Raw genomic sequence first — 15,171 nt, 5'->3', positions numbered from 1 at the left:
AAATTATTGCCAAGGGCCTCCCATAAAACATAGTGGTGTCTCCCACAGGGACATGGACATGCCTCAGCGCTCTTCATCGCTTCATATAACAATACAACTTTGCCCTGGAATGATGAAGGGAATGAAACAACATTGACCAGAGAGGCTCCCAATCATTCTGCGTCACGGAGGTGAATAAGCCCACTCGTATAATTGCATATCTTGCGTAGAACTGACTTCAATTTTACTCTGAGGTGGTATCTCACCACAATGCATTCAGCTGCTGGTTCCGTGATTCATCCACTGCTGTAATATGATGTGGCACAGAATCTGATGAGTTCCTTTGTAGCGGCATGGCGCATTTCTGTTTGTTTTTGAATAATCTTTAATTCCAGTCTTGGGTGATTCTTAGACTATGGGCACTTTTATGTTCTTTGGTCATTAGACAAATTATTTAAACTTATGAGACTGTGTTACGTGACTTTTGAACAAGTTTTTTTTATTCAACTTCACAAGGATAAAAGTGCCCCTAGTTGAAGAAACGCCCTCTTACTGCATGGAACAGTATGCAAATGCAAGGGACAGGGACTCAGGTGATGGGTTATTTGGGTTGTTTATGATTTAGGAATGAGTTATCAAAGACTGAATATTGGACGCATCACATTAATAATTGTGATGCTTATTGGTTAATTTCCTCAGTGGCGCAAATGCATGACACATGTTTTGTATAATCACTATGTTCATTTAGAGATTAATTACAAATCAGGATTTGTGTTTATTTTTGCATCTAATCCATGTTATTTAACAGCCTCTGAAATGACATGATTAGGGAGATCAAAGCAAGCTATTGTAACTTAATGTGTGCTCTTATTCAGACCTATATTAGCTACTGGTCTTACCCAAATGAGTTTATTTTTCAGCAGGCTTTTCCTAATGCTGAACCACTTACAATTATATATGCCCATTCAAAGTAATTATCAGCTAGAACACAATGTTACAGTATTTCAATTTTCCTCAATGCTTTGGTTGAGGTGGGGGTTTTTTTAGGACTTTGTCTGTTTTTTTATTGCTTACATGCTCATATACAGTGGGTACGGAAAGTATTCAGACCCCCTTCAATTTTTCACTCTTTGTAGGACCATGTGATATTTCAGTTTTTCTTTTTTAATAAATCTGCAAAAATGTCAACGATTCTGTGTTTTTCTGTCAATGTGGGGTGCTGTGTGTACATTAATGAGGAAAAAAAATTAACTTAAATGATTTTAGCAAATGGCTGCAATATAACAAAGAGTGAAAAATTTAAGGGGGTCTGAATACTTTCCGTACCCACTGTATGCTCATTGTATAAGACTCCACCATCCCTGCTGGAAAGACAAGGTCCAAGCTTGTTTATGCTGGTTTAGTTTTGGTGTTGAAATTAGCAAACTGATTTGAATTCCAATTCAAATTTGAATAAAAGGAAATAGAATTTAGACAGCCTTTGAAGGTTTTGAAAGATGTTAAAGTTTATAGATATTTACATTACACATCTGGCAGATGCTTTTATTCAACTTACATTGCATTTAAATTATATGTTTTATTAATTCATGCATTCTCTGTGAATCAAAACAACCTTGGCATTGCTAGCCCCATACTACTCTGTAGGACCTACAGTACAGATAGAATTTTAAATGTCACCAATAGGAATTGGTATATATTTCATCATATTTGGTAAATGAACCTTTGCGGACAAGAGTGGAAAAACACTTCATTCCCCAAAATGCATTACCTGTATTGATTTTCTCAGAATAGCAATTTGGTAAATTCCTTTTTCTGTCATTCATATTTAAATTTCATTTTAACTTCATGTGGAGTGTTGCCAATTCTATTCAGTTCCAATTGAAATTGCAACTTATAAACTGAGAAGGAGCCAACTGAACTCAGCTGTTTGAAGGCTGAGATATGAGCTCAATTTGACCGAAAAGAAAATGCATTTTATTTAAATGCTGCATGAAAGCAAGTTATTTGTATAGCTGTATGATTCATAACTCTTTTTGTTAGTGTTCTCCTCATATTCTTGTTGGCACAATCCTGTCTTTCCTTTGCGGTGGATGTGAAGTCTCATCATCCACTGAGACTTCTTTTTGCCTCTGGGAGATTTTGTTTTTTTTTTCCTGTATGTACCGCTCAACTGTAAATTGCATTTCGAGCTTAATTTGCAATTCGCACTCCCAAGCCAGCGATTAGCTTGTTAAAGGCACGTTATCTAAGTTTCTGATCATCAGTTAATTGATGGGAAATATGTTTGGACATATACAGTCAATATGCCATTGGATAAAACCAATGAATTTTTAGTCCGTTACAAATTGAATGATGTGTATTTTTAGCCCAGGTCATATCTTCTGGGGTAGGGAAAGAGGTGACGTTGGTAGTGTCTTGTACGTCAGCCTTGACTAAGGGTTGTATGGCTGTCCAGGTTGTGCGTAATACCCTGCCTTGGTGTAGCCCCATCCACAGACACTGGGGGGGCTGAACCAGAGGAAGGGGTGTGCCGTTATAAGAGGGGAGAGAAAGGGAGCAGGCAAGCAGTTGAACAAACCAAGAAGCTGAAGATTGGACATAACCGCCACACCTCAAGACTGAAAGTGAGAGAGAGACTGAGAGCAACCCGTTATCACAGACGGCAGGTAAAACATGGTGTCATGTGATACCTCTTTTGTATTTTTGTATTGATTCTTATTCCACAGTGAAAGAATGCAGATTATACCAGTTTTGTTGGGTCAGTTGTTGTTTTTGTTTTGTTTTGCCTGATGTGACAAATATTTTGAGATTACTCACTTTTTTTGCTTGTCTATTAATATTAATATTTGTTTAAGCAAAAGTGACTGCAGTTCATCACAGTCTATGTTTTTCTTATGGCAGTGCGATTAGGCTAATATTAATGTGACGAGGTCCCTGGATGACGTTTTAATGATTAGTGCTGCTCTGTAAATAATCTTTTTTCCATTACTCATAGCTTTTCTGCAGTAATCATCTTCATGGCTACCAGTTAACTGACATTATCCTAGTGTTTTTTTGTTTTGTTTTTTGCTTGCTTGCTTGTAAAGTTTTAAGTTTTTGTTTGCCTTTATTAAATTTTATGTTTAATAAGCTACTTTTTCAAATGATGTATTTCTGTGTAAGAACAAAACAGAATATGTCTGGATTATGTTTGTTTTGGAGGTGTAGTTACAAACTCTTTCAAAATTATTACTCCACTAACAATTGATTGAAATTGCATATGACACTATACCACTCTAGACGACAGTGCTAGACAAATGTATTTCATTCAAAGCTTTGATCACAGAGACCTGAGTGCACTGTTTGAAGTCAGTGATGAGGGAAGCACAGCTATTTTGTCTCTCCATTTACTTCTAATTTTATTTTTTTATTTTTTTATTTTGTATTTTTTTATTTTTTGCAGTAATTAAACTAAACTTACACAATGTGTCCACTGAGACTCCCTTTAATCAACTAGCATAGCATTTTGTGCATAATGTTCATTCCAGTATTTCATGTAATTACAGCCTGCGCAGAATAGCAACAAGTGCGCTATTCGTTAATATGAATGTTTCTTGCTTTTAGGATGACAATTAATTTACACTACTAAATAACACGATCAATAATAAAAAAAGACGGTATATCATATACTGTATATCTATATGTTGCATGGTTTAATCATTTACCCATAATCCAAGTATGTTTTGTGAAGGCAAGGAACAAATATTAACTGCTATCAGTATGTTGATATTATGTTAACTAAATTTGTATTTATTTTTAATTATGGTTTATTGTTTAAGTATTTGTTTTATAAAGAATATATCATATAACAATACAAAAAAAATGATCAAACCATATTTAATTATGAAAATTAACCTATGTCAAGCTAGATAAAGCTGAATTTCAGATTTTATGTATATGTTGATTGATTGGTTGATTGATTGATTGATTGATCGATTTTTTAAACTTTATTGATTTCCATTATTTTCATATTCTGTGAAGCACTTCATACTCTCTATAGAAGCAATCCAATATCTTTTTAAGGCCTGCAAAATGTCTTCATGTATTCATACATGGAAATTTGCACATATATTTTGAATCAATTTATGAAAAGTTTAAATAGGTCTTTTATTTTGCTTGCATCATTGGACTAAGGCAAACTCTAGGCGTATACCACATCTAAATAAATCTTCCAAATTGCGCATATTATGCATGTCATAATAAATTCATGCAACAATCCTCTATGAGTTTAAACATGAAAGCTGCTTGTCTAATTTAGCGTAATTATTTAAAAACTTTGCACTGCATTAGGGAGACTAGTTTTCCTCAGATTAATTACCTGAGCCATGTTAAATTGATTTTTACCCTAAAATCCATTAGAGCAGAAGTGTTGCATGCATAATTACATACATCTATCAATTAGAGTTGTATTCTCTTACACGGGTAAGAGAAAATCTATTAAATAAATTAATGCTCTGGATTTCCAGAAGCTGTCAACATTTAAGCTTGAGCAACATGTTCAATATTAATTGCAATGACAAAAACAATTGCACAGAATCAAAGAATCACTCAGATAGAACCAGTAGGTCAAAGCTGCCATATCTGGTGTTCACTTTTTCTATTGCTTGTAATTATGCATAATTGTGACACTTAATTGATTGCATTGTATTTTATTCCATCCACATGATCTCAGCTGCTTCTGAACTTGGACTATATATAGTGTCATAGTATTTCTATCATACAATAGCCATCCTGAATACTGCTTAGTGCATTCTTATATGGTGGATTATACGCCATGCATAGAAATATCATAATACACCTCTACAGCTCAGTGCGAGCATTATTATTCAAAAACAACTTTTTCTGAAGCCTGTTTCATTTTGATTTGGAAATCGCAAACACTGTGAAGAAATCGTGACTTTCCGTGAGTCAAACGGTCGAATATATGCATCTGGCTATTTACTTTCACCACTGCTTTTGATTTAAATGGCGGTGACAGTGGCATTTATTGCATTTTCTCCTCGCAATTGAAATATCATGCCGATAGTCCTTCAAAAATAAAGAAAGAAAGAAACTTTTCACTCCCTCCCCCCATCTTTTTATGGTAAATTTTCAGCTCATTGTCATGGCCACGGGGAGGATAATGCAATGATTGCTGCTGTTCTGCCAGTGAAGAGGCAGTGTGTGTGGAGGGGAACCATGATCATCTGCAACGGGACTGCAGACTCTGAGCCCTCTGGCAATCATTGTGCTCTCAATTAAAGTAACCATGCGGATCCCCCATTCCTCAACGGAAATGGTTATGACAATGAGAAGAGCCTAGATTATTTTTATACAATGCTATCACGAAGGACAAAAAAATTGCTAGATATAGCAAACAGATGAGCTATCATTTACTGCGTAATAAATCCGAGATGAAGCGCCTTCTCATTCAGGCGATGATATTAATGTGGATGAGAAATGATAAAGAGGTCATGGTCCTCCTTCCATCTACTGTGGAGCAAACAAACAAATATAATTATTATTTGCTCATTCTTGACATGTCATGACACAGTTGACCAACGGAAATGGTAATGGGAAAAACAAAAAACAGAAAGAAAAGCAGCTTTTCCAGAATCTGGATGGTGACTCAGTTCAGGCGTTTGTGTGTCAGCCACGGTGCGGGAACAGAATGAGAATGGGGTTTGGTGTTTGCCGTGGAGGTGATACGATCAGGTGGCTGTAGGAGAGGGCGAGCAGACCAATCAAATCAGATTAGTCGCGTTCCCTTAGATTAGTCAAAGACTGCGGACAGATCATCCCTCTATGAGCATTACACTAGGACTCGCAGACATTCAAGTTTTAATTATTTTTTGTAAACTTAATATTTATTATTATTATTATTATTATTTTTTATTTTTTTATTTTGTATTTTTTTATTTTTTGCAGTAATTAAACTAAACTTACACAATGTGTCCACTGAGACTCCCTTTAATCAACTAGCATAGCATTTTGTGCATAATGTTCATTCCAGTATTTCATGTAATTACAGCCTGCGCAGAATAGCAACAAGTGCGCTATTCGTTAATATGAATGTTTCTTGCTTTTAGGATGACAATTAATTTACACTACTAAATAACACGATCAATAATAAAAAAAGACGGTATATCATATACTGTATATCTATATGTTGCATGGTTTAATCATTTACCCATAATCCAAGTATGTTTTGTGAAGGCAAGGAACAAATATTAACTGCTATCAGTATGTTGATATTATGTTAACTAAATTTGTATTTATTTTTAATTATGGTTTATTGTTTAAGTATTTGTTTTATAAAGAATATATCATATAACAATACAAAAAAAATGATCAAACCATATTTAATTATGAAAATTAACCTATGTCAAGCTAGATAAAGCTGAATTTCAGATTTTATGTATATGTTGATTGATTGGTTGATTGATTGATTGATTGATCGATTTTTTAAACTTTATTGATTTCCATTATTTTCATATTCTGTGAAGCACTTCATACTCTCTATAGAAGCAATCCAATATCTTTTTAAGGCCTGCAAAATGTCTTCATGTATTCATACATGGAAATTTGCACATATATTTTGAATCAATTTATGAAAAGTTTAAATAGGTCTTTTATTTTGCTTGCATCATTGGACTAAGGCAAACTCTAGGCGTATACCACATCTAAATAAATCTTCCAAATTGCGCATATTATGCATGTCATAATAAATTCATGCAACAATCCTCTATGAGTTTAAACATGAAAGCTGCTTGTCTAATTTAGCGTAATTATTTAAAAACTTTGCACTGCATTAGGGAGACTAGTTTTCCTCAGATTAATTACCTGAGCCATGTTAAATTGATTTTTACCCTAAAATCCATTAGAGCAGAAGTGTTGCATGCATAATTACATACATCTATCAATTAGAGTTGTATTCTCTTACACGGGTAAGAGAAAATCTATTAAATAAATTAATGCTCTGGATTTCCAGAAGCTGTCAACATTTAAGCTTGAGCAACATGTTCAATATTAATTGCAATGACAAAAACAATTGCACAGAATCAAAGAATCACTCAGATAGAACCAGTAGGTCAAAGCTGCCATATCTGGTGTTCACTTTTTCTATTGCTTGTAATTGTGCATAATTGTGACACTTAATTGATTGCATTGTATTTTATTCCATCCACATGATCTCAGCTGCTTCTGAACTTGGACTATATATAGTGTCATAGTATTTCTATCATACAATAGCCATCCTGAATACTGCTTAGTGCATTCTTATATGGTGGATTATACGCCATGCATAGAAATATCATAATACACCTCTACAGCTCAGTGCGAGCATTATTATTCAAAAACAACTTTTTCTGAAGCCTGTTTCATTTTGATTTGGAAATCGCAAACACTGTGAAGAAATCGTGACTTTCCGTGAGTCAAACGGTCGAATATATGCATCTGGCTATTTACTTTCACCACTGCTTTTGATTTAAATGGCGGTGACAGTGGCATTTATTGCATTTTCTCCTCGCAATTGAAATATCATGCCGATAGTCCTTCAAAAATAAAGAAAGAAAGAAACTTTTCACTCCCTCCCCCCATCTTTTTATGGTAAATTTTCAGCTCATTGTCATGGCCACGGGGAGGATAATGCAATGATTGCTGCTGTTCTGCCAGTGAAGAGGCAGTGTGTGTGGAGGGGAACCATGATCATCTGCAACGGGACTGCAGACTCTGAGCCCTCTGGCAATCATTGTGCTCTCAATTAAAGTAACCATGCGGATCCCCCATTCCTCAACGGAAATGGTTATGACAATGAGAAGAGCCTAGATTATTTTTATACAATGCTATCACGAAGGACAAAAAAATTGCTAGATATAGCAAACAGATGAGCTATCATTTACTGCGTAATAAATCCGAGATGAAGCGCCTTCTCATTCAGGCGATGATATTAATGTGGATGAGAAATGATAAAGAGGTCATGGTCCTCCTTCCATCTACTGTGGAGCAAACAAACAAATATAATTATTATTTGCTCATTCTTGACATGTCATGACACAGTTGACCAACGGAAATGGTAATGGGAAAAACAAAAAACAGAAAGAAAAGCAGCTTTTCCAGAATCTGGATGGTGACTCAGTTCAGGCGTTTGTGTGTCAGCCACGGTGCGGGAACAGAATGAGAATGGGGTTTGGTGTTTGCCGTGGAGGTGATACGATCAGGTGGCTGTAGGAGAGGGCGAGCAGACCAATCAAATCAGATTAGTCGCGTTCCCTTAGATTAGTCAAAGACTGCAGACAGAGCACCTCCTCTATGAGCACTGCATTAGGACTCACAGGCATTCACTCAAAAATTCACCCCCTAAATATTTTGTCATCATTTACTCACCTTCATGTCAATCCAAACCTTTTTGTTCAAACTATAAAAGTCAATGGGGTTCAAAAACAACCATCTTTCATGATGTGGACAAAACCCCTAATTATGGATCAGTATTTTATCTATTGCTTTATTCTTTTCATTTATTTCTCATATTATTCATCTATTTATGTTTTATTTTATTTGCTTCTACACTGGACAGAACTTCAGCTCAACCTCGGTTTATGCTCTATAAATTAGTTGACTTAAATAGACAAAAAAAAAATTGCAACTTTTATTTAAAATGATCAATTAAAGCATCATATGTGTGTGTGTGTATATATGTATACACTCATATATATAATTGCATTTAAAATATTGCCTTTTTATCTTTTTTTGTATGTAATATAATTACATACAAAAAAAGTGTATGTAATTATATAATTGTACTAAAATTAGTACAATAATTCAACACTGCTTCGACATTAAAATTTTGTCATCATTTACTTACCCTCATGTTGTCCCAAATTTTTTGTCCAGAAAAAGAAAGTTACCAAAACAACACTGGACCCCACTAACTTTCATTGTATGGACAGAAAAAAAAAACACTCAAGATAGAAAGTCTTAAGAGTTTGGAACTACGTGTATCATATATATTTTAAAGACATACTGTATATCCTTACGCCTTCTAGAAATTGGGGTCTACAAGTACCTTACAGGTCAAACAGGACACTTCTATCTCTCTGCTAAATAATAGGCACAGTATTAGTATTGCAGATGACAGTTGCTGAGGTTGATGCTTTTGCACTTTCCCTCCAGCTGTTTTCATGTTTTCCATTATCTCCGACAAATAAGAGACTGTAGCAGGGGATGATCGTAAAAAAGTTCCATCAAACCACTCTCCAAATTGAACTGTATTAATGATGCAAGGGATTTAATTGGTTGGAAAACTTTTTTGTAGTGGTAGTCTGGTAGTCCTTCTCTCAGAGTGCTCTGGATACCCATGTCCACATTAGGGGCTATAATTATATGCTCACTGAGCAGACATCTCAACGTGCTTTTATTGTCAACTTTTCATCACTGCTCTGGAGTTCAGCGAAAGATTTTTGTTGGCTTTCATCAAAGAAAGCTTTTAGAGATGAGCGTACATGTGTGCGTTTCTCTCCTAATGCAGTCGTGACTTAATGTGTACGTGAGTCAGAGTTTGATGGAAACTGCATTCCTGCTCTTTCTCTCCCGCACTCATTTCCTTCTCATTATGCCACACACACTAATTCAGACATTAATTAGGGCCTATGATGAGTTTCCTTAATGAACTTCAGTATGTGTGGGGAAAAAAAAGGAGGTGGCTTGCAAATTTTGACATGTTTCAGTGGTGACAGTGTGGTGGTGATCATTACCTTATACTTTCATGTGTGAATTTTTCAAATATGTTTGATTCACTTTGAGGGTTCTGTGTTCATTGTGATTGTCGTAAGGTGATCTTATCTCTAAGCACATGTGTTTGGCTTTAGGGAAAACTGGACCCATTTCTGGGTTTATCTTTAAAATGCCTGATTATCAGTCCTAATATCTGGGATTAGCAGGAATTCGTTTAGCTGATTGACATAGGTTAAAAAAGGTGTTTCCAGAGCTGATTATAGCTACAGGTCAAATTGGCAAATGCGCACATACAAACCTGTGAACGTCCTTGTGAAATGTACTAGACCAAGTGTTTTCAACGTTTATAGATTCAGGAACACTCTTATAAAAGGTTCCAAAATGCGGTTTTTGCAGAAGGAGAACCATTTTTGCTTCCCCAAAGAACCTTTCAGTGAACAGTACAGAACCATTTTTTTTCTTAGTGTGTAGAACATTTAAAAAATATAAAAAACACTTTTCCACTATAAATAACCTTTTTGTGTAATGGCAAAGCTCCATGAATGTTCATAAATATCAGAACCTTTTAATAGAAAAAGAAAGTGAAAGAGTGGGGGAAAATAGATTTGCTTGGTATTATTTAATGTTTTTATTAAGAATATTGCTCAATTAGATCATGGATCATTAGCAAATGTTCATTCAAATAATTAGAAAATGTATGAAAATACTTTTTTTCACTTTCAATATTTTTCATGTCTCTGATCACAAAGGCTGCATTTATTTGATCAAAAAAAAAATACAGTTAAAAACAGTAATATTAAGTATTATTATCATTTTAAAATTAACATTTATTTTTTTTAATAGGCTATATTTTAAAATGCAATTTATTCTTGTGATGGCAAAGCTATATTTTCAGTAGCCATTACTCCAGAAATCATTGAAATCAAGCTGATTCGGTGCTCATATATTATATCATATATCATCTATATTTCTAATTATTATTTTTTTTCTTAGTGTGTAGAACATTTAAAAAATATAAAAAACACTTTTCCACTATAAATAACCTTTTTGTGTAATGGCAAAGCTCCATGAATGTTCATAAATATCAGAACCTTTTAATAGAAAAAGAAAGTGAAAGAGTGGGGGGAAATAGATTTGCTTGGTATTATTTAATGTTTTTATTAAGAATATTGCTCAATTAGATCATGGATCATTAGCAAATGTTCATTCAAATAATTAGAAAATGTATGAAAATACTTTTTTTCACTTTCAATATTTTTCATGTCTCTGATCACAAAGGCTGCATTTATTTGATCAAAAAAAAAATACAGTTAAAAACAGTAATATTAAGTATTATTATCATTTTAAAATTAACATTTATTTTTTTTAATAGGCTATATTTTAAAATGCAATTTATTCTTGTGATGGCAAAGCTATATTTTCAGCAGCCATTACTCCAGAAATCATTGAAATCAAGCTGATTCGGTGCTCATATATTATATCATATATCATCTATATTTATAATTATTATCAGTACTGAAAACAGTTGAACAGTTTTAGGATTCTTTGACAAGTAAAAAGTACAAAAGAAAATCTTTATTTAAAAATTTAACACTTTTGATTAATTTAATGCATACTTGCTGAATAAAAGTATTAAATTCTTTTTTTTTAAACTGCCCCCAAACGTACATATAGTAAGAAATGTTGTAATTATCTCTTTAAAGTATTTTCCTTGGTTGAAAAAACTGGTACTGAGCTGTAAAATGAGTTTAAGAACTAGGCAAGATGAAGCCAAGAGGCAAAATTGAATCAAATTAGAATCCCTGATGTAGCTAAATTGCTTAACATATTCCATTAGAGTTTTAAGATTTTTTTTTTTTTTTTTATATCTTGGACCCACTTAAAATTTGCTCTGTTATTTGATGAAACTACACGGTCTCAGTCACTAGAGCATCTGGAGAATCATTCATTTATTCTCCTCTATACAGAAAAAGTTAATGTTATAAACTGAAAATTGAAGAATAATTACCAATGAAACATCTCACCCCTCTACTCTTCTCTTTCCTTCATCAGATATCCCATTGGCTACTCTGACTAAGTTCCTGCTTCATTTGTTTGTTCCGGTGTGTGTTCCGTGTAGAAGTCATGAAGACCCCATTTTGGACCCTGTTGCTCGTATGCTTGTGCTCCTCGGGTCACAGCGACTGCCAAGGGGACTGTTTAACCTGTGGACTCATCCTACCTGAACACCAAGCGTTTAACACATTGGTAAGCACCACATCTAACTAACATAAAAGTACAAACTCCCTATTAATGTTTGTGGTTTTGAAACGAAATTCTAATAAATCAGAGATGTCTTATCTTACAGCAGGAGTGGATGAGAAACTGTGATATAAATTAACTTTGTTAAAAGTTGGTCGCTGTCACGATAGTGGCTGTAATCAAGTTGTTAATGACTGTTCCGACCAAACAGCTGTGACTGGGGTGATTGGGGTAATGTCTGCCCATAATTGGCTGCTGTGGTGCCGTCAGCTGCTGATGTTGTGGGTAGGAGTGATTGACACTTGGTGGAGGCGCTCTTGCCATGACCAGATGGGTCCCTGTGGGCATGCTTTTGCTCTGTGACACCACAGTGGTGTCAGACGTTAAAATTTCATCAACAGATTCATACAAAGACTTAGAAGATAGTGTATTTACACTCACATCCAAAAAAGGGGGTTTCACAGAAGAACCATTTTTAGTTCCCCAAAGAATATTTTATTGTAAGCCTTTTTTTTTTCTTGTTGCGAAGAATATTTTAAAAATCTAAAGAACCTTTTTCCACTATAAATAACTTTTTGTGCAATGGAAAGGTTCCATTTATGTTGAAAGTTCTTAATGGAACCATCTATGCCAATAAAGAACCTTTATTTTTAAAAGTATGCATGCATGTGTTCCGAAACACATCTGTATTTCATAACTATCTTCTATCTGAATGTTTTTCATTTGCCATCAACATTACATTTCGCTGTGGACTATTACTTTCCATGCATTCAACGTCTAGTTTCACTCCACCGTTATAAGACCCTATACAATTTATGTTTTTCTCCCTATAAATGGGAGATTAAAAAAAAGGCTCACCCATTACATACCTGTCCTTAGAAAGGGCATCACATGAACATTTTGTGGAAAGAACCTGCATTTGTCTATAGCTGATCACATACAAAATGATGATTTTTATCCAATTCTAGTCACTCAATTATCATATAATTTCTTGCACCAATGCCACATATTATTTCACGCCCCATTGCAGTGGTTAGACCGTTTGTGTGCAGTATTGTGCCACTAGGAATTTTTTTATACTCAGCTTTTTTATTAGAAAGGGCAAATTCAATCATTAATAAAAACATGATACATTTCTAACAAAGGAAAAAAAATCTTATTTTTATAATGAACTAAAATGATACAGGAAGCAAATAAAAAATAGAAATAAAACATACAAAACATGAATAAAGACATTTTATATAATTTTACAAAATTTTTTTTTTTTTTTTTTTTTTACAAATAAATGCTTTTCTGTCTTTTGAACTTTATTAAAGAATTCAGCACTACTGTTTTCAGCACTGATAATAATAAGAAATGTTTCTTGAGCACCAATCAGCATATTATAACTTCTGAAGGATCGATCATGTGACGCTGAAGACTGAAGCAATGACTGCTAAAAAAATCAGCTTTGCCACCACAGGAATAAATTAAATTTTAAAATATATAAAAATAGAAAAGTTATTTGAAAATATCAAATATTTCTATAATAGTTTTTACTGTATTTTTTTTAATAGAGAGAGCATGTTCAGTACAATATAACCAATATGTGTCAATATTATATAAGGAAAGTTTCTACTCTAAAAATATTTTGTCATGTAAAATAATCTCCGCTGTTTTGCAGATATGTATCCTGGAATGTGAAGTACAGGCATCTCCTGCATTGACCTGGGATTTGTGTTACCAGGCAGCAGGTCTGAACCAGCTTCCACTACCATTACAGGAGGAGAAAACATCAAAGCGCTCTGATGATGAAGCGGAGCCTCTGGCCACAGTTAGCATAGAAAATGACAATGGTGTTGAGTATACTGAGGCTTTGGAGCGGTTTCGACATGCCGCGCAAGCGCTCCGCAGCCAGCAGCCTTCAGGGGAGGAGGAGAAACTGGAAATTTCATATGACCCGGACCTTGACCCGAGGACAGAGGAGGACCAGGATGGTGTAGGAGAAGAGAAGAGCAGTGAAGCAGCCGTAAGCATATCCAAGCGATTTGGAGGCTTTATGAAAGGTCGTCACGGTTACCGCAAGTTGGTGAGCTCCGGAAGGCCTTTGCAGAAACGCTACGGTGGCTTCATAGGGATAAGGAAATCTGCCCGCAAGTGGAACAACCAGAAGCGTGTGAGTCAGCTACTGAGGCAGTACCTGAGCTTGACGGGTCGCTCGGGGCGTTCAGGTCACATCAGCAACCTCTCCACCAGAATCCGAAGACAGAATGAAGTTTAGCTGGCCTTAGAGCACAGGCCCTGGTCTTTTCACTTACCTCAGCTCAACTGCTCATCAGCCATCAGTAACTGTGAACATCTATCATGCACCACAGCCCAGAACTAGCTAAATCTGTGTTTAATCAAAGAAGAGGAATATTTTGTATAGCGTTGGTTTTTATCATTGACATTTCCGTTGACAGTGAGTGCCGTTCCTGACATCAAACACTTCTCGATCAAGTCGTTAGGACAAATGTTGCTGATGAGAACTGATTGTTCATTACAGAATCAAAACTCCTAGAATTAACCTTGAAGCATCGTGAAAAAATAAAAAGGCAAAGCAGTGAAACTTGAATTGAGCACGTGAATCAGTTACAAATGAGAGCAATGGCTTGTAGTAAAGTATGGGGTTTGTTCTGTTTGAGAGAAAAGCACTTTATATTTTAACCTTGCACACTGTATTGTGCTAAGATTGGTTGTTTTGCACACGTCCTTGATGTATAGAACTGTCTTAAAATTTACTAGAGCAATCAAACGAGTTATCAAAATCAATAGTTTATTATATGTAGCACAATATTGAAAGAACGATCATCTCTATGGGCTGTTTTGACGTTTTTTTTTGGATCGATGCTGCCCCCTATAGTGTACACTCGAAATTATGCTCCGAATTTTTGTGCAATACCACGAAAAAAAAAATAAAAAATAGACAATTTTATGCTTTGTAATCAAAACCTCAGCCCGTGCATGTTAACCAATCAGAAAACGTTGGGGTGGCTTCCTGCCAGTGGTGTGAGTTTGGGAGCGGGATTACCCAGTTTGTCCTAACAATAAAACATTGGGAGTATTCAGAAAATCAGTTTGAATTTGAAAACAATTCAGCATTATATTTATAAATCAGTTTGGTGCAAAAATGGCGCCTTTAATTGTTTGGTTAACCCTGGTGATAACGGCATTTCGGTTTAG

General features: G+C 34.9%; 1 protein-coding gene across 2 annotated transcripts; it reads left to right on the top strand.

Moving 5' to 3' along the window:
* Positions 1-53: 53 nt before the first annotated feature.
* Positions 54-14,352, top strand: pnocb (prepronociceptin b). Of its 2 annotated transcripts, XM_016499341.1 has the most exons (4): positions 54-170; positions 2,464-2,645; positions 11,782-11,976; positions 13,634-14,352. In XM_016499341.1, exons 3-4 carry the CDS (start codon positions 11,854-11,856, stop codon positions 14,228-14,230), a joined length of 720 nt encoding a protein of 239 aa, XP_016354827.1. In that variant the 5' UTR covers positions 54-170; positions 2,464-2,645; positions 11,782-11,853; the 3' UTR covers positions 14,231-14,352. The 2 variants fall into 2 exon arrangements, with proteins under 2 accessions (XP_016354827.1, XP_016354828.1); XM_016499342.1 differs by lacking the exon at positions 2,464-2,645 and having other exon boundaries at positions 11,849-11,976.
* The last annotated feature ends 819 nt before the right edge of the window (positions 14,353-15,171 follow it).

This window comes from Sinocyclocheilus anshuiensis, unplaced genomic scaffold, assembly GCF_001515605.1.
Source record: "Sinocyclocheilus anshuiensis isolate Anshui unplaced genomic scaffold, SAMN03320099.WGS_v1.1 scaffold1746, whole genome shotgun sequence".
Classification (NCBI taxonomy): Eukaryota; Metazoa; Chordata; class Actinopteri; order Cypriniformes; family Cyprinidae; genus Sinocyclocheilus; species Sinocyclocheilus anshuiensis.
Note: the sequence above shows the minus strand (reverse complement) of the source record. Positions and strands in the feature narration are given on the sequence as shown.